The sequence below is a fragment of the Patella vulgata genome, chromosome 3 (assembly GCF_932274485.2).
Source record: "Patella vulgata chromosome 3, xgPatVulg1.2, whole genome shotgun sequence".
Lineage (NCBI taxonomy): Eukaryota > Metazoa > Mollusca > Gastropoda > Patellidae > Patella > Patella vulgata.
Genome location: NC_065881.2, coordinates 59,926,588 through 59,950,889, shown reverse-complemented (window position 1 = coordinate 59,950,889; position 24,302 = coordinate 59,926,588). Strand labels below are relative to the sequence as shown.

At 37.6% G+C, this 24,302-nt stretch overlaps 1 protein-coding gene across 2 annotated transcripts; it reads left to right on the top strand.

The window, feature by feature from the left end:
* LOC126815190 (sialin) lies at positions 1–24,302 on the top strand. 2 transcript variants are annotated; one of them, XM_050540747.2, is made up of 10 exons: positions 1–388; positions 3,339–3,553; positions 8,227–8,460; positions 10,019–10,106; positions 14,997–15,092; positions 15,838–15,971; positions 16,505–16,654; positions 19,050–19,182; positions 19,393–19,634; positions 20,845–24,302. In XM_050540747.2, the coding sequence occupies exons 1-10, from the start codon at positions 322–324 to the stop codon at positions 21,034–21,036; spliced, it is 1,551 nt and encodes a 516-aa protein (XP_050396704.1). In that variant the 5' UTR covers positions 1–321; the 3' UTR covers positions 21,037–24,302. The 2 variants fall into 2 exon arrangements, with proteins under 2 accessions (XP_050396704.1, XP_050396705.1); XM_050540748.2 differs by lacking the exon at positions 3,339–3,553.

The following is a 24,302-nucleotide window of genomic DNA, read 5'->3' as shown; positions in this document are numbered from 1 at the left end:
GACCCATATAGTGTGTACCACTGAATGAGTTTTGTTCTGTTTATCTAACGGGTTGGCTTATAACGGATCTGATCTCACAATAACAATAGCGTGTTCCTGAATCTCACCCTACATGTTACATTAGTACATGGGATATTTTTTAGACGTTATAATATTACGTTTATCACAACATTATAAGTGTCATTAGGCCACTGCTACTTCTCTTCTTACGATTCTTAGTAATTTGTTGTGCGATAGGGACCTACACGTATTCACTATTTTCCTTGTTGACGTGTTCCCGGTAAATATTCTTCCCTGGTTGTTATCGTAGTTACACAAATAATGGTGAAAGGTAGTCTAGATTTAGATACCAATTATGAACAAGAGGAACCATTTGATCGCTCAAAAGGTGAGTACACGGCATGACGAACTGTGCCTATTTTACTGCAAATTATATACTTCGTTGGCTACTTGTGCTGGTTTTATTAGTTTTAATGCGTTTGACAAAGCTTTCAGTCATGTGAATAGATTTTATAGTTGCTGAAATAGTTTTCAAAACAACTAGCAGGCACAGTTCGAGATGTCCATGATCTCTATAACAAAAAAAAAAAAAAAATCTATATTAACTAGTAGGCCTAGCTGTGTATGTTTAAACAGGGGATTTAAAACAGATGTCTGAGATGATAGAGCTTATTTAAAGCTAATTATTTTAGATCTATATTTACCGTTCGACTGCGATGATAAAAAAAAGCTTATTTTTGAGCCATATAAACGGAAAGTATTGAAGAAACGGCGACAACGGACAACAGAACAAACCGACTAATTTTTAAAACATGTTTTTTTTCAAAAATTCACTTGTGCGTTTGAGTTCTGAGAAGTGGGATGAAACCAGAGTAGGCCTACCCTACTGCGAGAAATACAATGACTTGTGTGCAGAGCTCAGGTGTTTGTTTTGTTTTTTTATAAAGCAAAACAATTAAATATCACATTTAAGATATTTATCTTTTAACTCTCCTATAATAGCTTATTAAATTATTTTGTGCATATTCTTGTCAACCGACACCGCCATTTCTGCGTCTATTCATTTTTTCCCCCAAAGAAACTTAAGTTGCTATATGTAGGTAGATATTTTATTTAACAATAATTATTTTCCACGTATCCTTCTATTGTCGTATTGAATGTTTTTGATTATCAATGACAAAGTAGTTGACAACATGCTTTACCAATTTTCTAAGTCAATACATGTACATAGAAATATATTATTAAAATGAATGTTTGGTTGTTTAGCTAAAAGTGCAGAAATGAAATGAAACTGAAAAGAGGTAGAGATAGCGTCCTACAGTTCGGCCCCAACTGGACAAATGATGACTAACACACGCCATACAAGCAGGGCCGTAACTAGCTCAGAGCAACGAGGGGGGGGGGGTCTCAGGGGTGCTGTAAAATTGACGGACAATGTATATCTATAATCGACTATTTTTTTTCACAGGGTGGGGGGGGGGGCTGTTGCCAAGGGTTCTGTTACGTGTATTGGACCTCGGTTTATTATCCCACCCAAACCACTAAAGTATACGTTGTCCCACAAAAAAAAAGGAAAACCAACAACCTTTTCTGCTGTTGTCCAGAACACCTGAGAAAATATATATGTATTTACTATGCGAATGTATTCTTTTAGAGATAATAAAACAAACACACCTAATATGTCGTAATAAAACCCTTATTACATCTGACATAAGTTTTATATTATGTAACATTACTGTTACTGTGTGTAATAGAAATGTCATGTACAATGAAATCATTTATGAAAGCTATCAACTCATGTTTTTATAAACAGAGACAGTTGCCCTACTTATCTACTTTAACTGCTATCTAGAAGTACCAGAAGATCGCAAATAAAATGAATTGCCATTGTTACTGTTCACAATGCGGATTAAGTAAATTTGCTTATGAGCCTGAAGCGAAGGGGCTTGCTTGTAAGATGTTCATTTAATATACTATATGATATATTGGTATAGTAAACGTAATACGACCAAAAGAAACACGATACCGTATACCAGGAGCGTCCGGCGAACGATGCCCTAGATTATAACACGGGCGCTTACTATCCCAAGGGCGAACAAGATCTTAATCTGACTCTAATTCATAACATTTTAAGAATAATGACATCTTGCATTAAGTATTTTGATACTCTATCCCTACAATAAGGTAACTGACCTAACCTGAATGGTGATTTGTTCTGACGCGTGCACTTGGGTCTGTCATTAAAATATTATGTTGTGGTTTCGACCACACCAGTTGCGTGTCAGACCGGGTCACGGGATTTCTCTCTCCGACCCCTCCGGCCCTCCCCACCTTTGCACGCAACCCAAAGATCAGTGTGAAACATTTACACGATGTTCAAATTAGATTGAGACATCAAATCTTCAGCAGACGCTCGTGAACAATGCATGCTTCTTTATTCTAAATGATTAGTTTTTGCATTTTCGATAATAGTCAAGGGTTCAGGGGCGGATCGAGGAATTTTGAAAGGGGGGGGGGGCGCCGCAAAATGAGGGCACTGACCGCGGAGACGGGGCACGCCGCTGAGAGGGGATTTTTTTTGGGGGGGGGGGGGCAAGAAAATTATCCGTCATTTCCTTGCATCTGTAGCCATTCCAAGAGCTATTTGGCTGATATTTTCGTCTAAGTAAACGTTCGGAAATCGTTGAAAAAGAGCCTTAAAATCGATCAAAAAAGCCAGTTGAACATGCGGCTCGAAAATTGTCATGGGCGAGCGAGGCATTATGATGGGAAAAAAGACGAATCTATTCCCTAGCCACTTCACTATTTAAGCCTTGTAACTTGTACTTTGTGCTGTCCACACAAAAAACATGAAACAATGCTACATCAAGTTGCACTCATGCGCGTCGTTGATGGACATGAGTGTATACGCTGCCGATTCCACAAGATGTCTGTCTATGGGCACCGTCAGCTAAACAACAAGAATTCGTTTGAAAGTGGAAGCATTAATTAGACCAGACTGGTGTGTTTGAATCGATGGTTTGAGTCATTTGGGATCCCTGCAACGGGTTGGGAACGGACATATTCGGGTCTGAGAAATGTTACTTTCAGCAGTAAAAAAGGGCACTGTCGAAAATAAGGGGGGGGGGGGCGAGGGGCGCCCCCCTCCTTGAATCCGCCTCTGGGGTTGTTATATCATATTATATGAAATTTTGAACTAAAATTACATTTATTTTTTGTTGAAATTTCTTTTATGCACTGTAGTGAATGAGAGCTCAGTCTACGATTTTTACAATTTCAAGAAAGCATGAATCTACGATAAATGTAATATGATCGCGCCATTTTGACTTTCTTTTCAGTTCCATTTTGGACATCATCGCGGCTGGGTTTAGCTGTTTTGGGATTTTTTGGATTTGTTCAGCTGTACGCCCTGAGAGTAAACATGTCGGTGGCCATAGTGTGTATGGTCAATCACACTGCCGTGAAGTTGATGTCCGAGAAAACAAACCAGTCATCGGATTCTGTTGAAGCTTCGTGTGCAGCTAGATTAGCGAACACCACGTCAGATATAGCGGTACAAATATTTTTTTATATTCTTATTAAGGCCAGCTTCGATGAATAATCTTTGTTGAGTCACATAAAGATAAACCTACACCGATTAAATGTCGGCAAGAAAGCTCAATAACGTTTTCTTTATGTCCGTAGGGGGCACGTGTCATCAGGATTAAAAAAAAAATTACACAAAGACAGCCACGAAAAGCATAGTAATATGCCCGCGCATTAGCTGTCCCGATAACTTATCCAAAAGGATGTTGGTTGACCACATTTGATAAAGCATAAGGAGCCTTCACAAAAAGACCCATTAAAAGCTATATAGCCTCTTCGGAATCGAGGGCATAATTCTGTAACGCTGAATATCGACCGAGTTCGACCGCTGATGACCACAATGCTTCACAATAAACAGACGGCAGATGGGTGACGGCATGATACGCCTACACGAGGGGGGGGGGGCGATTGGTTAGCACGTGCGCGCTTTATCATTGAGTCAACTGGCGTGGTTTCGATTCCTTGGTTGTACGTGACAAGGATTAGTGGTCACCAGTCCAACCTCGTGGGTTTTCTCCTGGTTCTCCGGTTTCTTCTCACTGCTAAAAACCCATACGCGCAAGCGAATTATTGAAATAACATTTAACCATCTCTCTCTCTCTCTCTCTCTCTCTCAATTGGTTTCGTCGCCGACATGCTATCCTGCATGATGTAGATGTGATTCTCACTAAGGATTATTTTATTTATTTTTTTAAAAAAACAAGTCGCTATCGGAATGCTGGAAACCTTATGAAATTGAAATTTCCCGATTTTATCGGGAAAAACGTTGGTGAAATTTTTCTGTTTTATGGATACACCATCTTCAATAGAAGGCTTGGTCTCGCGTTTACTCCGTACATCAAGATGTAAAACTCGCGGAGTCGCGGTCGTTGCTTCACCAACTTCAGCGTTTAGATTATCAGCGTTTAGTCAGCAACTGGAGCAACCTAAAAATGATAAAACCACCGCCAAAATTATACAACGGGTGGTATCTTCCGAATTGACAAACTCTTTTGACTCGCATGTTTATCCGTTTATGTTTCGTAGTGATGGGTCGTGTACATTTAGTTGCTGTGCAGTCTTTCTGCACGTGACTACATGTAATATGTATTTGGCACAAACATAAACAACATAATACACGATACATTTATTTATGGTAATAGTGACTTTTTGTACTTACTATCTAATGTCATTAGAATATCACTTGTGTGTTAATGTCACAGTTTTCGTCTGGTATGCGATCTAGGTTAGGTATACAATAATAGTGTAGAATGTCAACACAATAGGTACAGAGTTCACTACAAAACACGGTGCACGGGTTAGTGCCTTAATGGTATATATACTATATGTCACCTGTATGCATCGTGATCATGACCTAACTATTTTACCAGACAAAGAGTAAGGGTGCGTGTACGTTTAACAATTTCTCACATTTTAAAAAAACAACAAAAAACAATATTTATTTATAGAAACTGGATTGGAGAACATTGTTAATGTGTTGTGTGCGCGACCGAATATAATTGCTCGATTGCAGCCTTCAGTTAGCGTAAATAACTAAATATTGATAATTAAAGATACATTATGGGAGATTTTTATAGAGAATTGGCCATTCTTGCTATAACAGTTCAAAAGTAGATTAAGATAGAAGAATATATTGAAAATTTCAGTCAAATTACTTTATTCTGAAGTAATAAGTGAAATCCTATTTAAATCCGAGCTGTAGCCGAGCCATCCGTGGGTCTACAGAGTTGATTTTGGGCTTGTTTAAGATCTAATTTATAATTTCTATAACATCTGAAGCCTAAATTAAGACTTGCAATAATCAGATTTTGCTCTTGCATAATGTATGTTTAAAGTTATGTTGTCCTTTAAGATGCACACTGATCATGTCAAACGCAAATTTTTAGTTATACTTGCTTTGAAAAATCAAAAAAACAGAATAGACAGCCCCCACCCCCATACACTTTTTGCAATTTGGCCCCATAATGCATGAAATCCATTACCAACTCTCTAAACCAATGGATGACCGAGATTTAATTGAATTGATACACGATCACCATTTAATAATTTAATTTAAAAACAGATAATCGATTGTTAGTCTCGCTTGTCAAGTATTGTTGCTACGACAATAAACAATCTATGCTACAACTCCAAATACTGATATATCTTCCTCAGAATAAAGTGGTTTGAATGAAATTTTCAATATAACGGTATTCATTTTTCATTTGAGCCATTTGAAAATGATCGACAAAACAGATTTATATAACTGTTTCTTTAATTCAGCTGATAAACGCGATTATTCGGTGCCATTTGTAAACTTGATCCAGGTTGATCAAGGCACAAGTTCATTGTTGGCCAAGATGCTCTTTAAAGGGTGTATGGCTCTATTTTCTGGAACCTTGAAGTAGACAAAAATGTTTCTAAAAGCACATATTAATGTAATATGAATGTATGTAAAGTGATTTATATTCAATTTTTTTTTTAAAAAAAATATTGAAATTTCTAATCAGTTATGTTCAGTGAAATAAGTGAACAATTCAAATTGAACGGCAGTCGTTTACGCCTACTTAGTGCATTCTACACATTTTTATACGCCAACATTTTCATGTGGACGTATATTGTCGTCGCCCCTGTCCATCCGTCCACAATTTGTTTGTGGACACTACTTGGCAGCCGCTGGTTAAATTATTGTTTTGTTGTTTGTGAATCTGCCTCGTGTACTGATTATAAAATGTTGATTGTGTCTTAAATATTGGATATTAGGATCCTATAGTTTCACGGCAAGATAACAACATCAATATTGATTAAAAGGGATCAATATTCAATTCTAATTTGTGTTTTTAATTTCAAACATTATGGAAAATATTGAGTAAGAGACCCCACTTGACAACTGGGCGTTGGTATATTTCACAACGATAAACGTTTCTATGAACCCTCTACTTTACCTGATTTTTCCACGGAAATATGTCTTGGATTTCTCCTTTTATGCAATTCTAAACACGGCAATTGGACTAGTGTTTTCTAGGCTTGGGAGTTTTATAAGCATATATACTATTCAAAAAAAGTAGGGGATATTTGATTTTGGGGGCATAATACTAAAATATGCAAATGACTACGAAAAAAGTCACTATAGAACCTAACAGAAGAAACATTTCCAGTTACATGTGACGCCCAAACGCACCAATAGCTACCGCATGGAATGCAGGTGATGCTTGGGATCATCATGGGGGTCCAACCCAAGATTTGCACGACTCTGACTTTGAATGTTACAGTCATTGTGGCATTGAATTCCAGGGTGGAAACATCAGTTTAATTGTTTTAGTGACCAGGAAACAAATTTTGATATGCGTCGGCTTACCCAAAATGAAAGGTTACGTGCCCTTGGCATGCTACAGATCGGCACAACACAGGCGGTTGTGGCGCGGACGATGAATGTTTCTCAGTCTGTCATAAGCAGGCTATGGTCCAGATACCGTGATACACAATCTGTACAGGACAGACCACGCTCAGGTCGACCAAGGGCGACAACTCAAGCCCAGGATCGATTTATCCGTACCTTGGCCTTGAGAAATCGTGTCATCACAGCAAATCAGATCAGCGCTCGTCTTCAAACAGACACTGGTGTGAGAGTGAGTGGCCAGACGATTCGGAATCGACTGCATAGGGGTCACCTTCGCGCCCGACGTCCTCGCGTGATCCCTTGTTTGAGAGATCATCACATTCAGGCAAGACGTCGTTGGTGTAGGGATCGTCAACACTGGGATAATCGACGCTGGAGCAATGTGATGTTTTCAGATGAGTCAAGGTTCACTGTTGATTTTTTGGACAGACGTAGGAGGGTGTGGCGTTGTCGAAACGAGCGCTTCCAAGACGTTAACGTCATCAGACATGATCGATTTGGGGGTGGTTCTGTTATGGTGTGGGGAGGCATCACTGTTGCTGGAAGAACGGCTTTACATGTTGTTGCAGGGCGTGTTACAGGCCAGTACTACCGGGACAACATCTTGGCAGTCCATGTTGTGCCGTTCGCACGACGTCATGGCCGCCGTTTCATCTTCCAGGATGACAACGCAAGATGTCACAGGGCCAGGATCGTTACAGGTTACCTCCAACAACAGAACATCACCACATTACCTTGGCCAGCACTGAGTCCCGACCTCTCCCCCATCGAGCATGTCTCGGACATGCTTGGACAGAGGTTACGTCAACATCAACAACGTCCTGCCAATGTCCAAGAACTTGCTGCTGCGTTGCAACAGGAATGGGACAATCTGGACCAAAATGACCTTAGACGTCTCATTAGGAGTATGCCACGTCGGATCAATGCTTGTTTGGCAAACAGAGGAGGATTTAGCCGTTACTGACTTGGTTGTGATGCTGTGGTAACTTTGCTGTTTGACCCCGGGTATCATTTTACCCTTATAATGGTCAGTCTGTGCCTTACTTAGTCTAACGATCATTTGGAATAAATCGATGAATGTGAACTTCATTTCATTTTGTCATTTGTTTCTTCGTCAGTTTCATTAGGTGACTTTAATAACACTTAAAAATCAAATATCCCCTACTTTTTTTGAATAGTATATAAGTCGACATCTATCAACGTATAATATTTTTTAATAGATGCAGCTAAATTATAATATGTGTATTAATTCTCTACTTCAGGACGGAGATAATGATTGGGATAAAAATATCCAGGGCTGGGTACTTGGTGCTTTTTTCTGGGGATACCTAGTATCACAGATACCGGCTGGCTGGCTAGCAACGAAAATAGGTGGAAAACGGGTACTAGGATGGAATATGTTTGCTGGAGCAGTTCTAACTCTCTTGACACCAGTCGCTGCTAACGTTAGTTATATCTTCTTGATAGTAATACGAATTTTGTTGGGTCTTACGTCGGTAAGTATATTGATTTGTATTTGAATGATTCTGCAATCTGTTTTTCAAGCGACAAAGTTGAATGTTTGACGATTGTCCAGTCAAGTCTCACATGTTAGCCGTCTTCAATTTCAAGTTACGAAGGTATGAATGTTGTTTATGGAAGCTTATGGATATATTCGCCATTTTGTCTACCAATTCGTTTGTTCAATATAGGTCAAAATGATAATGACTAATTCAGATTTAACTGAATGCCCTCACGATGGCCTTAATATGAGGGTCAAAATGGACACGGATTGAACACGAAATTTTACCGTTGCAAGGTCCTTCGGCAATTTTTGGGTATGGCCAAAGTTTTTGCCAGCTCGCACGAAGGTGCAGCCGGACCCTGAGAAACTCCACAGATGCCCCCACGAATGGTCCGATTCTTTTACGATCAAAGCAGAATTTGAACATTTACTCTTATCGCTCTACAGAATTATCAACCTGTTAGGAATAATTCGATGACAAATTGTGGAGTTGCGTCCCGTTTAAGATTGGTGTATAAATCAGTGAAGTAGTTATCGAAAGGCTGTATTAAAGGCTGTTATTTCGCAGTACAGCCCCCACCCCCCGCCAGCAACGGGCCTGATATCAAAACTGGGACAAAACCGCCTGGCTTCCATTTTGACTTACATTATATGTAAGAGCTAAATCTGCCTAATGCAGCTCTTTCGTTTGGCCTTAAATGTTATATAAATCATGAAAATATATACATTTATTCATATACCAAACCCCAGGGGGGGGGGGGGGCCGATAACTTTGGTTTTAATTAGGTGAAGTAGTTACCGAAAGGCTGTATTAAAGGCTGTTATTTCGCAGTACAGCCCCCACCCCCCGCCAGCAACGGGCCTGATATCAAAACTGGGACAAAACCGCCTGGCTTCCATTTTGACTTACATTATATGTAAGAGCTAAATCTGCCTAATGCAGCTCTTTCGTTTGGCCTTAAATGTTATATAAATCATGAAAATATATACATTTATTCATATACCAAACCCCAGGGGGGGGGGGGCGATAACTTTGGTTTTAATTAGGTGAGAGCGATAGAACTCTGGGCATAGATTCAATATATCAATTTTGATGTTGAGAATTTTCTGCCTAGGCTAAGTAGCGATAAGCTATTTGGTCAAGACTTTGGAACATAACATCTCTGCTTTTTATTTGAACGGGATCGTTGATTCCATTAATCTTACCATTAATGTCATTACTTAGGGATAAAACAAATTCATTAATAGTTTTAAATTTAGAGTCACTTTTTTGCCGAAATTTGCTTTCGCTTGATTGCACCAAGACACATGAGTTTAACAACTTCTGAATGATTTTTTATACATTTCACTGGATTGTGCAGTAGACTTTTAAAAGTTTTTTTATTATACGGCATAGGGTTGGGTTATCAGCGGATTTTTCAAAATAATATAATGTTGTATTATCTAATAGTGAATTTGTATTGTTATTGGTATTGTTTTATGATTTGGAACTAGAAAGGTTCTGTCATTAATAAAGTACACGAAATTTGATATAGTATTGACAATTTCAGGGCGTTGCCTTTCCGGCTATGCATGCCATGTGGGGAAACTGGGCGCCGCCATTAGAGAGATCAAAATTAACTTCATTTACTTATGCAGGTTGGTAACATTAATAAATACAACACATTGTACTCTTGAATAGATTAAATACATGACCTTGAAAAATATTGTATCATAAAGTACAAGCTACTGTTACAGAATACACTTCTGTATCACGTTAACAGCAATTGAACATGGCTACAATTTTTATACGCCCACATTTTCATGTGGACGTATATTGTCGTCGCCCCTGTCCGTCAGTCCGTCCGTCCACAATTTGTTTGTGTACACTCTACAGGTCACAATTCTTATCCGATTTTGACGAAACTTGAAATATAGGGTTATCGCCAAACGATCTCGGCTGCTTTCGATATTGGCATGTATCGGATCGAAACTTCATGGATTATGGCCCCTGTTTGTACAAAATATCACGTTTTTAGTTTGTGGAACCTATAGAGGTCACAATTTTTATCCGATTTTGTTGAAACTTGAAATGTTAGTTTATAACCCAAAGATCTCGGTTCCTTTCGATATTCGCGCATATCGGACCGTAACTTCCTGAATTATGGCCCCTGATTGTACGAAAAATCACGTTTTTAGCTTGTGGACCCTATAGAGGTCATAATTTTTATCCGATTTAAAAAAAACGTATTATTATATCACCGTTACACCTTAAGGATGGCCGAGTTCGAATTTCGTGAAAAGTTTACAACCCAAAGATCTCGGTTCATTTCGATCTTCGCGCATATCGGACCGTAACTTCCTGAATTATGCCCCCTGATTGTACGAAAAATCGCGTTTTTAGCTTGTGGACTCTATAGAGGTCATAATTTTTATCCGATTTAAAAAACCGTATTATTATATCACCGTTACACCCTAAGGACGGCTGAGTTTGAATTTCGTGAAAATCGACCTCAAATTGACAGACAAAATGGCCGCCCTTCGTTCTCAAATAGCGTAAAAATATGGTATATCAAGGTTGTGGACCCTATAAAGGTCACAATTTTTATCCGATTTTGTTGAAACTTGAAATGTAAGTTTATAAACCAAAGATCTCGGTTCCTTTCGATATTCGCGCATATCGGACTGTAACTTCCTGAATTATGGCCCCTGATTGTACCAAAAATCGCGTTTTTAGCTTGTGGACCCTATAGAGGTCATAATTTTTATCCGATTTAAAAAGCCGTATTATTATATCACCGTTACACCCTAAGGATCGCTGAGTTCGAATTTCGTGTAAATCGGCCCAAAATTGAGAGACAAAATGGCTGCAGTTCGTTCTCAAATAGCGTAAAAAATATGGTAAATCAAGGTTGTGGACCCTATAGAGGTCACAATTTTTATCCGATTTTGTTGAAACTTGAAATGTAAGTTTATAACACAAAGATCTTGGTTCCTTTCGATATTTGCGCATATCGAATTGTAATTGCCTGAATTATGGCCCTTGATTGTAGGAAAAATCACTTTCTTTTTAGCTTGTTCTCTATCCATCTCTCGAAAATGTGGGCGTATCCTGCCTGGCAGCCGCTGGTTTTCGTAGTGTAACGACACATTACGCGATCACGTATTTAGTCGTTAGTCACGGGAGCCTCTTGTTGACTGGGAAAGTTTCCCCTGTCAGTAGTGCAGGAGGGAGGGCCTGAGAAGGAAAATTGTCTAGTCGTTCAGATGTTACGAAAACGTTGGCATGCAAGTAAAAGAACCATTAGCAGTTGGAATTCGATGAAGGCTAGGCGGAAACGCCACTAGCTTGGCAAAATATCCGTTATTGCACACTGTATGGCATATGTTCACACTGTTAAAAATATTTTGGTTATTTTACCCTAAAATTACGGGCAGCAAAAGTTGCCCCTAAATCATAGGTAAAATTACACCATTATTTATTTAACAATTTACTGTAGAAGGACATATCTGTTAATTTACATTTCTTGTAAAACTACATCACAATGTTAATTTACATTTCTTGTAAAAAATACATCACACTGTTAAATTACACTTTTGTTAAAAATACTAATATTGGTAATTTTACATGCAAGATTCGAGCAATAGCCCCGGTGTAAATTATTTCGTATTAATATCACTTCGATATATATTGAATATCGATAATCCTGTTTGGTAGACGAGGGCATGGTTCGAGGCTTTCAGATGTAAGCTCGCGGTACTATCTATTTGCAGGCATTATAACCCTACTTTACAGACAGTCCGGCCCCACTAACACTGGCCAATCGGTTTAATTTACCGTCTTCAAGTGAACTTGAAAACGAGATAATACAACCTACGGCCAGAAAGTCAAAACATTTTTTTTTTATGCATTTAAGAAAATACTTACAAACTGATTAACGTGCGCTAAATATCAATACACTTTATAGATCTTATAAATAATGGAAACTAGATATACATGACATGCAATATACTAAATTTACAAGATGTGATTGTCCATATTATGGTTAATAAATTGAAATGAATACCATAAGAAGATAATTATTAGGAATGTTTCGTTTCTATGGAATACTAAAATACAATAAGAGATAGTAAATTTACCGAATAAGTAAATTTACCGAATAAGTAAATTTACAAAATAACGTGAATAAACGTAAGTCTGTAAAATGACATGCTGGCTATGTTATTTTCCGTTCAATATTTTAAGGTAAAAACAAATTCTTTAACTGCTGTAATTTTACTTATATTTCTTACCTAAAAGTAAATTACATAATAATGTGAACAAACGTAAAATCTGTAAAGTAACACGCTTGCTGCGTTACTTTCAGTTCAGTTTTATTACATTATATGTATTTTTACAGGATTTTGAATATGTCTTTCATTGGATCGCCACTTATTGTCAAAAAGACATGAAACTCGATAAACATACTTGAAACTCTGTAAAAATACATTAGACTTGGTAAAAGTAGTATGTTGTAAAATATACCGATAATTGAGGTACAAAAAACCCTTGTACTACTGTAATTTTACATACATTTCTGACAGTTCACCTGGTGGTTGTCGTAACATCATTTGCTATTTGGTTGTGGACTTCAACGGTCACTGTTAATTGGTTGTGTGTTGAGAAATGTTAACAAAAATATTTCAAGGTTTGCTTTCATTACTATTGAATAAAGCATTTCTGTGATTTCAACATTTTACGACAACCAATTTGGGCTACGGTACATCTTCCTATATAGTTTGAATACACTGAACATTACTGTATTTTGACGTTACGTATGTAAAAATAAATTATTTCACGGTAAAATCACCTGTATAATATGTTTTTTTTACGACTATTTGTACTATCACTCCTGTTTGGTGTAATAAAACATACATTTGTAAAATAACATACAACTACGTAAATATTTTACCACATTCTTACGGTAAATTAACATTTATTTCTAACAGTGCATCTTCATTATCACGGTTGGTGTAGAAAGGTAGAACTTTAAACCCCACTTCATTTCATTTCTATTTCGTCGAATCCAACGATAAAGCAACTCCCGTCCTCTAAACAAATGCGGATGGAGGAGGGAGCAGGGGCGGATCCAGGAATTTTTGCAAGAGGGGTTTGCCAGGCCCCTGATCAGGGTAGGGTTTAGACACCCGGCCCAACCCCGGGATGTATGAGTGGTCTAAAGCTAGAGATTTAGATCACAGCGTCGTTCAGGCAACCCATGTCACGTACAAGCTATGGGATTGGAATCACGGCATTTGATTCATTGCCAGACTTTATGATTTCAAACCCAGACTCGCATTACCCACCCCAAAAACCCCAAAGGTCAATATTTTGAAAATCACATAATAAACCAGTGATGTCAGAGGAAACAATCAGGCTGTGAAAATAATATCAGCACCGTATATATTTGACATGCCTTAACGAATTTCCTTTGATTGATTTTTTACTGTTCAGTATTCTGTAAGCACGGTATTATGTTCTTCGTGTTAAGAATCGCCAAACTGCATATCAGTTTGGATATGTAGTTCATATAATCCAAACTACGCGTCTGTAATATGTAATGTAATATTGATAGCGCAGCGTGCGCGCGTTAGTAATTAAATATGTGCCAATTATTGCTTACTCCTGTAAGTAGATAATTATATACACCAGTGCATTTCAAAGATGTTACACTATATGCGTAACAAGCTGTTGCATTCAGTCGTGGTATATCGATAATTGAAATTGTTTGTGTGATTAGTATTTTTTTAGCTGATGACCAATTAGTGTGGGGAGTGTGTGAAGGGTGTTGGAGTGCGTACCATGTCGTAGAGAGAAGTTTGAAATTCAGCACGCATCAATGCGCGTGAATCATGCGTGAACACTGTGCGTACTCTACGGACACTGCCGACGGTGCGTATCAATGCGTGTCAGTGCGTGCCATGGGAATCTACTACGAGCGACAGGCATAAACAGTACAATATCTTAACATACGTAGTGCCAATGCGTCTCAATGCCCCCAATGCGGCCCATTTTTGCGCAAACAGTGAGCAAACACGGCTACCACTGAAATGGCACGCCTCGCAACGACGCATTGTGCGGCATTACGTTGACAAAAATCGTCAGGGTGTTAGTGTGGCATTACAGTATCTAATCGTTCGGATGGTATGATAACTGCGGTCCCGTGTACGCGTTGGCATACACGCAAAAAAACAACGCTGGCAGAATTCGAAATAAGAGTAGGTCGTAGCACCGCTTCCTGGGCAAAATGTCCCTAATAGCAATAGACGTAAGAATGGTTTGTTTGGATTTCAAAACGACCAAGCGAATATATAACGGTTTAGGAATTTAGGAATTCAAAATCCTTCGATCCTCTTTCTTTAGCCCAGAACTACATTGCTCAAATATAGTTATCTGAGGCTGATGATTATAGAACTTGTGCAACCCACTTCGCATGCAAAATGCAGAAGTGAAATGAAAAAATGGGGTTAAACGTCCTTCTGATTAAAAATTTACCTCTTTATTTCTAGGCACACAGTTAGGAAATGCTGTTACTTTCCCATTAGCAGGATTTTTGTGTAAATATGGTTTTGCTGCAGGCTGGCCGTCTATATTTTATGTCATTGGTGAGTCAAATAAAGTTATATTTTAATAAAAACGCTCCGAAGCCTACCTTTAGCTGCATAATGCAAAGGTAATGTATTAAAATAAGACCAACCACAGTGGTTCGGGTGTGGGCGCGATATTCTAGCCTGGTAAGTGGCTATGAATTTTTATATTTCAGGTAAAGTAGGTTTAGTATGGTTGATATTATGGTCGTACATTGTCGTCGCCCCGTCCGTCCATCGGTCCGGCGTCAACAATTGCTTGTTGACACTCTAGAGGCTAATATCCGAATGCCTTTAGATTTATACACAGTATTTAAGGTCATGGGACAAAGAATCCTATTGATTTTCAGCGATTTCTGATAATTACCTCCAGCCTTTTGGCCCTTGATCACTTTGAAAAATCTTGTGAAGCTCTAGAGGCTAAAGTTAATATAAATTGTTCAAGGTCATGAGACAAACAATTGAAACAATTTGTGATTATTTACTTAATGGGTTATTACTCGTAGTAGATTTTCATGTGTTGTAAACGTTCTCCTTACCGACAAAAGAAAAAAATATGCGACAACCCTTGTTGATTTCCCGGACAACTTAGCTACTGAGGGCGTATGTTTCGTTGCCTGGCAACCTATAATATATGTTATGGATGTTTATACTTGGGGTACATTGGGTTTAGTACGGATTATATTTTTTATGGATGTTTATATTTCAGGTACATAGGTTTAATTTGGTTTATATATATATGTTATGGATGTTTATATTTCAGGTACGTTAGGTTTAATATGGTTTGTATTATGGATGTTTCTAGTTAGTGATACACCCGGACAACATAAAAGAATATCAGCTATAGAAAGAAAATATATAGAATATAGTTTAAGAGAATCAAAACATCAAGAAAGCGTGAGTGTATACATTTCAATATCTAGATTTTAAATATTATGTTATCTACTGTCTTCTCGATATACTGATTACTCAATTACAAGTTCTCGTGCAATTAAATAACAAATCTGTAGGTAACTGATGATAATCTCATCCATAATTCGTCTCATTTTATTATTTACCCGATGTGGTGGTTTCTTGAATATTGAAACAATAAAGGGAGAAAAGGAAGAGAAGGATACTTTTTTTTTAACCCTTCCATTAAGTCACGAAACAAATAGATTTTTTGGGGGGTCTGTAAACAAAACCAAACGAACATAAATAATTTATATTTTATGTGCCATCGTGTAAATTTCAATGTTTATTCTCTCTTTTTTTATCATAAGGCAAACACCAAAGCAAATAATTCAGTTGTACTTTGTCTTACATTGTCTATTAAATCTTAATACTGGCAGACAGCTTGCAAATCTTATAGAGATATAAAAAATTTAATCAAATCTATACCAATGTTGTTAAGTACATGTATATTGCAACATATTATTTTATTGTTTTAGAAACCAGCCGTGCCATGGAAGGCTATATTTACATCATTACCTGTATACGCTATAGTTGTTAGTAATACCACCTCTGACTGGGGAGCATATACTTTATTAATAAATATACCTACATATATGAAAGAAGTATTAAAGTTTGATATAGCGTCGGTAAGTAGTCTTTAAATGAAATGAAATGAAATGAAATGAAATGGGGTTTAACGTCCTACTGTTTTGCTCCTAAACTGGGCTAATGAAGACGGGCATACGCCATACAGTGTGCTATGAGGGAAATTTTGCCCGGGCAGCGGCACTACGGCCTACTCTTATATCGAATTCCAACTGCCAAGGGGTCTTTTACGTGCTCGCCAATTTGTACACGGGACCTCGGTTTTGCGTCCCATCCGAACGACTAGACAGCTGTCCTTGTCAGGCCCTCCATCCTGCATCACTGACAAGGGGAAACCACGCCGGAAAATCGGGATGAACTTTCTCGGCCAATGCAGGGATCGAACACCCGACCTCCAGGCTAGCGAGCCAGCGTCTTACCCACTTAGCCACGTGATCCCCCTTAAATGAAATGAAATGAAATGGGATTTAACGCCCTACTGTTCTGCTCCGAACTAGGCTAATGAAGACGGGCATACGCCATACAGTGTGCTATGAGGGGAATTTTGCCCGGACAGCGGCACTACGGCCTACTCTTATATCGAATTTCAACTGCCAAGGGATCTTTTACGTGCACGCCAATGTGTACACGGGACTCGGTTTTTTATCCCACCCGAACCACTAGACAGCTGTCCTTGTCGGTCCCTCCGTCCTGCACCACTGACAAGGGAGAACCACGCCGGAATATCTGGATGAACTTTCTCGGCCAATGCAGGGATCGAACACCCGACGTACAGGATAGCGAGCCAGCGTCTTACCCACTTAGCCACCGTGATCCCCCAAGTAGTCTTTAACCTGATAACGTCACAAATGTAACATTGAAGACGGGGATCCGATAACTATTTGATCCCTAAGGGTATTTTATGTTTCAACCAAATTAGAAGGTTTCACTAAAGTTTGTAGACGAGATTGACTGCTAAAACAACGTTGCAAAAAATAATTAAAAGCTTTGACTTGTAGAGCGCTAACATGAATTGTGAATCAGGAATGGGGAGGCCAAATGATATTTACTGTTGAACAACAATAATTATTCATTGACCTGTTTAAATTCTGAAATAATTAGTTTAATCACTTTGTCATCAAAAATAGGCTTTTGCTGATCCACATTTCAGTCACAAAAGCGCAGGTAACGTGAGCGGTGCTTAATGTAGTCAGTGTTATTGATTTTCAGTATTTACTTTAAACTAGTATTATGTATATCTTGACCCAAGACCAATATATATGTACCACGTACAGTCTAAAGATATATAACTTGGTCGATAGGTACAACATCTGAAACGAACAGCTGTCACCAATCCAGAAATATATAACATCACCCTATATCTTAATGCAATCTACCAAAGCAGTAAATCATAGGTTGCTTGGAAACGAGATATACATACACCAATCATACCTTCCCACCAATTTCATGCTTACATTTTGCCCCTGACGTTGAAAATATAACAGCCACTTGACACAAACTAGACCATTGCTGGGCTAACATTATGGTTCAATTTTATTTCGATAATTCGCTTAGGCGTAAGGGTCATTATCAGTGGGAGGGAACTGGAAGTTGCGCAGGCAAACCCTTACTTCTTGTCAGAGGCGTAGCCGTGAAATATATATTGGGGAGGGGGTCCGCAAATGAAATTATATAAAATTTTGACAATCTGTGACGCCGGAGGCACGAGGCTGCGCAGCAGCCGATGTAGCGCGGTAGGGAGTGTGTGAGGGTCAACCTCCCATAAAAATTTTTTTAAAGTTTCAATCTCCTGTAAACACTGTTTTGGCATATTTTACGGGGTTAAACTAAAACATCACACCAATACAATGTTTATCATGTTTTAAGTCAGGGGGTGCCGTATTCATATTTTTTCATGACTTTTACATATTGAATGTTACGCTAGAGTTATGAACAACACGACAAAGTGAGTTTAGTAGAGCATTTTTTATGAGGAGGATCCAAATGAAACAAAACTTGATCACATAACTTTAGTTGATGAGGATGCATATTTGACAACCATCTTGTTAACTACAATCATATACACATTGACATTTACAAGAAAGTTGTATAGATATTTAAAGTATTTTGTGTATTATAAATGGATTTCAAAACGTAAACATAAGTGTTTGTGTTTAAATTTGTACATCGTTTTATACAGATAAAATCTTAACTAATCCTAATAATTGTTGTAAATAAATAGGAGTTAGGGCCTACTATGTAAATTTGGGAAGGTCCAAGTATATTCAGACCCCCCCCCCCCCACGTCTGACGCCCATGCTTCTTGTCACATCATATTATAAGCTTTGGGTCGACCATTCCCAACAGTCAAAATACATAATACAGAAAAGCAAAGAGATAGTGATCGTGATTAACAATAAGGTGAAACAGCTAAACATCTTCAAAACTTTGTTTCAGAATGGTTTGTATTCAGCACTGCCATATATAGGTTTCTGGTTTTGTATTAATGTATCTGGTTTCATGGCTGACTTTGTTAGAAAGCGGAATATCCTTAGTACAACATGGACCAGGAGATTATTTGATGCTGGCGGTAAGTTGTAAGCTAATTAACATTCTGGTCGTTGACCTAACGCTTGTTTCACATGTGAGTGACCCACGTTTTGGGGTTAATAATACCAGATCTATTATTGAACTGTTAAGTTTTAGTTTTAATACTTTAGAACTTCGATGTTTCAGTGCATTCAATAAATAAAATTGCAATCAAAATTGAATGTTTTTAATTGTGTTTTGTCTGTTTCAGGAAAAGTTGTGCCAGCTCTGTTGCTAATAGGTTTAGGTTATATTGACTGTACACAACCAACTGTCGCCATTATTTTATTAGTTTTAGCAGTAGCCTTAACGGGACCCCAATACAGTGGTTTTACTGTTAATCATGTAGATTTAGCTCCAGCCTTTGCTGGGATCTTGTATGGGTTTTCAAATTCGGTAGCATCAGTATCAGGTTTTTTGTCTCCACTTGTCAGTGGTGCCATTACTAGTAAGGTTGGTAACTAGAGTTTTAATTTTATTTTGATTCAGGGATGGCCATATTTTTAAACTGAATGTTGAAAAACTATATCTTTTATAGTTTGAGTTGATTGCGCTAAGAAATGTGTTTTCGAAATGCCATTTATTAGGATATACAAACTCCTTATATTTTCACTCCAAATTGAACTGCTAGGCCATTAGAATTTAGAATCCCGTTTTGGGTATTATATAACTTACCAAAAGTCAGTACTATCATTGTCTGATATCTTGGACGTCATTTTTCCACGGTCATTTTTTTCATTATTATTACTGTATTATCATTTCGTTGGATCATGGGCATTTAAATGACATTTTACAGCAAAAATTTAGGGGCGGTGGTATTTGTGCGGTAGGGCACTGCCCCTTCAACAAAATTGCCTCAGATTCGAAATGTGTGGTTGGGCCCGAAGAGCTTTCGTGGGTTTTCAAGCCTGGTTCTTGTCATGAGTTGCCCCTAGTGGAGAACACACATACAGCACAATACAAACAAACATGTAACTAAGTGTGTTTCTTAGAACTTATTGGTATCTGAGCTCCTTTATTTACAGTTAAATTGTTCTGTTAGATATTGCAGTGGCATCTTGCCCTGATAGCAGCGTTTGCGCCTCTTCCAAATGCCAAGAGGTATTTTACGTGCACGCCAATAAATCGAACTCGGGCCCTCCTGGTTTGTGAGCTAACGTCTTACTCGATGAGTCACCGCTGTGATCGTCATTGGAACATACTATCTTTTGAACCACAGACAAAAAAACAAAAACAAACGAACAAGGCGGATCTACTTGATTACTGGTACGGAATCTGTATATATCCTTCGTTTCCTACATATCCCTTATTGTTAAAAATTGTTTGACGTTCTAACTCTTGACGTCAACTGGCAGACTATCGCCATTGAGGAGACGACCACTGTCAAGATCGGTCGCATTATTTCTGTTACGTCTTTTTTGTATTCCTGATTGTTTTCAAATTTGAGTGAAGTCTGTGTCACTACAGGCCCGGGACTGTACAGAGCAGTGGACGTTCACGGCTGGCCCCCGGATCCATTCACTTAATTTGATATTTGTTTATTTGGTGCAATGTCTATTTTCTGTCTTGTCCGCAAGTTTATCTTGTAGATTTTTGTTTTACGTGTGGTGCATGTATATGGTTATTAGTAAAAATCTCATAATTTTTTTAAATCTTTTTCTAGGGACAATCAAGAGCTGAATGGCAGATTGTCTTCTATGTTGCAGCAGGCATCTATATATTCGGCGCCATTTTCTACATACTGTTTGCTTCCGGTGAACTACAGGATTGGGCTAAGGTGGAAGACGACAGTAAAAACGATATAGAATTAAAAGAACCGTTAAAGAAGAATGAAAATGATGTTGACCACGCCTGAACACTGAACACGTGTTCTTATTAATTCAGGTTATTTTAGTAGACAGAGTGGGCAAATTCTTCAATAGTTATCTTAGTATTACCTGACCCATTTGGATAGCTTGAAGATCTCCAACCCCTACCATCGGTTATGAACGTAGAGTTTTGAGAGTGTCCTCATCAGTCATGTTCATTAGCCGTGACTAGACCTCTTTCATTTGGGTAAAACATAAAACTGTCGATTTGTATTGATCTGTATTGACATTGTGCAGTGGGTATTTTTCTATATTTAAAATTGCAAGTCCGCAGGTAGAGCCAATGTTTAACAGTCGACCGTTTAAGTAGAAAAGAACGAAACTTAAATTAGTAAACAGACTGACTGCCGGCTAATCTATCGACACTAAAATTTAAAAGTATAGGGCTTGTATCATTATTCGAAAGAAAATCTCAATCCAAGTGAAGTCAGCAATTTTACTTTTGCCCTAAACCAAAATACAGTCATAATTGTGACTCATATCTCGTGAAAATGATTATCATCAAATAGGGTATATTATCGTGATATAGACGCGCTATTTTTGCGCATGTGTGATTGTAATATCAGTCGTATATTCAGGTTGCTTGTCGATTTTTCGCTTTTTAAAATCTCAGAGATATAAATTACATTACCAAACATGACCAAGTTTTCTCCAATTGTTCCTCGGGCAATTTACTGTTGTTATGAACCTCTATACCCTTTGTAATCTCTCCCTGTCATTAGAAATGCCCCCATTTGACACAAACCACGTATGTTATTCTGTGTACATCTGTATAGATAGGTACCAATATTATTTTAGATATAACTGACTTTAAATAAATCCGTGACAAACACGCCCACAAAAAGCATTGGCTATTTAAAGCAATAATCATAGATTTTGTTCACCTTCAAGTTTTAAACCTTTATCTTGCTGACAAGTAAGATTTGGATAGCAACAAAACATGCTATATCTATTTAGGTTGAAGATATGGCCGGCCTGATTTTCTTAAAGGGGAAGACATGCCAGTACCGCCACAGGTTGAAAATATGACCTGATTTATATTTTTCTACAATATTAACGTTTACATAAAGGGGAAGACTAGAGCAATTACTGTCATATCTCAGATAGCAACGGCTGTTCCAGGATTTATGTAATGTACTTGTCATAATATGTCTTCTAGTTCATGGGAAAGTTGAGAGTTTGGGTATTGAATTTAAACAGCAATGAGTCTTCTATTTTAAGGATTTGGTAACACGTCTACAAGTTTATCAACTTATATTTGTTTATGCAGTTTACATAAATTAATGATACCCCTCAACTGTGCGTCAAATTTAATATAAAGCTGTATGGTGACCCGTTATACCCCTTCTGTCCGTTTAAATGGATCTCAATTATGGTATAGATATTAATTACAAACAGCGTTCTGTCAAAATTTAGGCTTTTCGTGACTCATTTCAAGAGACATTTATTTCCGCATTCATTTTAATCCGTTATGCGAACCTTTTGTAACCGTATGCTTTGTCTTCAACAGCACTAATTTGTCATCCATTCATTTAATAGAACTCTTCAAAATTAAATCAAATATTTACTTCAGATTCAATATTTAGATACTAGTCCAGATGAATTTTGAATATGCTGTCATTGTTTATATTTTCTTTTATTCCATGAATATATTATTTTGATTATTGCCATTATACTAAGTTTACTTATTTTTTTAGCTAAGGCGGGATCCCGTAAATATGTGGAGGCTTCATTTTATATGTTTACATTACAGTGTCGACTATTTGGGCGACCTTCGGTTATAATTTTTTCACGACTAGTGGTCGGAACTAGAAACCAAACGCAAATGGTCCGGACCATCGTCTGTTCAAAGATGGCTGCCCCCAGGGACATGGTGATGTCATTTTACTCTGCTTTAGACCTCGAGCATAACCCTGAAAAAAAAAACCTGAAAAAAAACTACTTAACCCCAAGGAAGGTCTATACATCTCTCCATGGAGGATAATGAATCACTGTGTTACATAGTTTAATAAACAAATAATACTTTCATGAAGTTAAATTTGCATAGCTCAAATATTGAAATAATGTGTAATTTTTAGACTTACATAGCTTCAGACATAACATACGAGACAAAAAATATCTGCTCATAGAAGTAGCAACCATTTAAAATTCATTCAAGCTTTCTTAAAATCATATACTTAACAAAAATAGATTCTTTCTACTGTAGAAATTCTACATATTGTACACATTTCGTTTCATCGACACTGCCATGGTTCAGTATTTTCGGACTATGGTCCGGACTAAATGAAATTCGGATTCAGTTAGTTCGACCATAGTCAAGAAATCACGATAACCGAAGGTCGCCATGGCTGACACATTGACAGGACTAGAATCCCTAGACAAAATATAATAACGTCATTTTATAAACAAGCCACTACATATTTGTTCCTCGGGCATAAAGAAGGCCCCAGTTTCGACCATGTTTTTGCCGAGAAAGCTTCGCTGACGGTTGGGAATCTAATTAAAATAGGCCGTAACTCCACTGTTCGGACAAAATTACTCTCTCGATTAGATGGTTTGAAAATTGTTAAACCTGGTTTCATTTCACCGGACAAAGCTATGTATTCACAACAAAACTGTGTTCATTTTCAAATGAATTTCTCTGGGGCTGTACCTGCTTATATATTGTATTTGTAAAACTATTTACAAATGGTAATTATTGTCTGTGGTGAAACTATCTTAAATATAACAAACACATAATGTGTACAAACCAATGATTGTTTTCCATATAATTTTTTGCTCAATCGCTCAATTTGTTTCAATTTGATAAAAACGAATGTCCATCACGTTGGAAATGGTGTCGTATATTACCGCCGCCCCATTTGTCCGTCCGTCGTCCACATTTTTTTGTGAACACTCAACAGACTGCATTTATTATCTCACTTAATTTAATGTCAATAAATTGCGTTCATTTCTGCTAGCGGCAACAGATAATATAAATAAAGCAAACAGCTTTTAATGGGAAACTGAAAACACCCGTCTGTTAATATTTAGTCTTATTTGTTTTTGTTTATAAAAATAATAACTGTGTAGTCGATGACAATTTTGTACCTAAATATGTTATTCATTCACAAAAGACATTTTAGTATATTTTATCATGTTATAGTAATTTGTAATGTTGGTGTGGAGTGCTTGTTTTTAGAGTATATTTTATTGTTTACAGATATGAAACAAATGTATTTTGAAGCAATCTAATAAAAAAATTTTTTTTCTC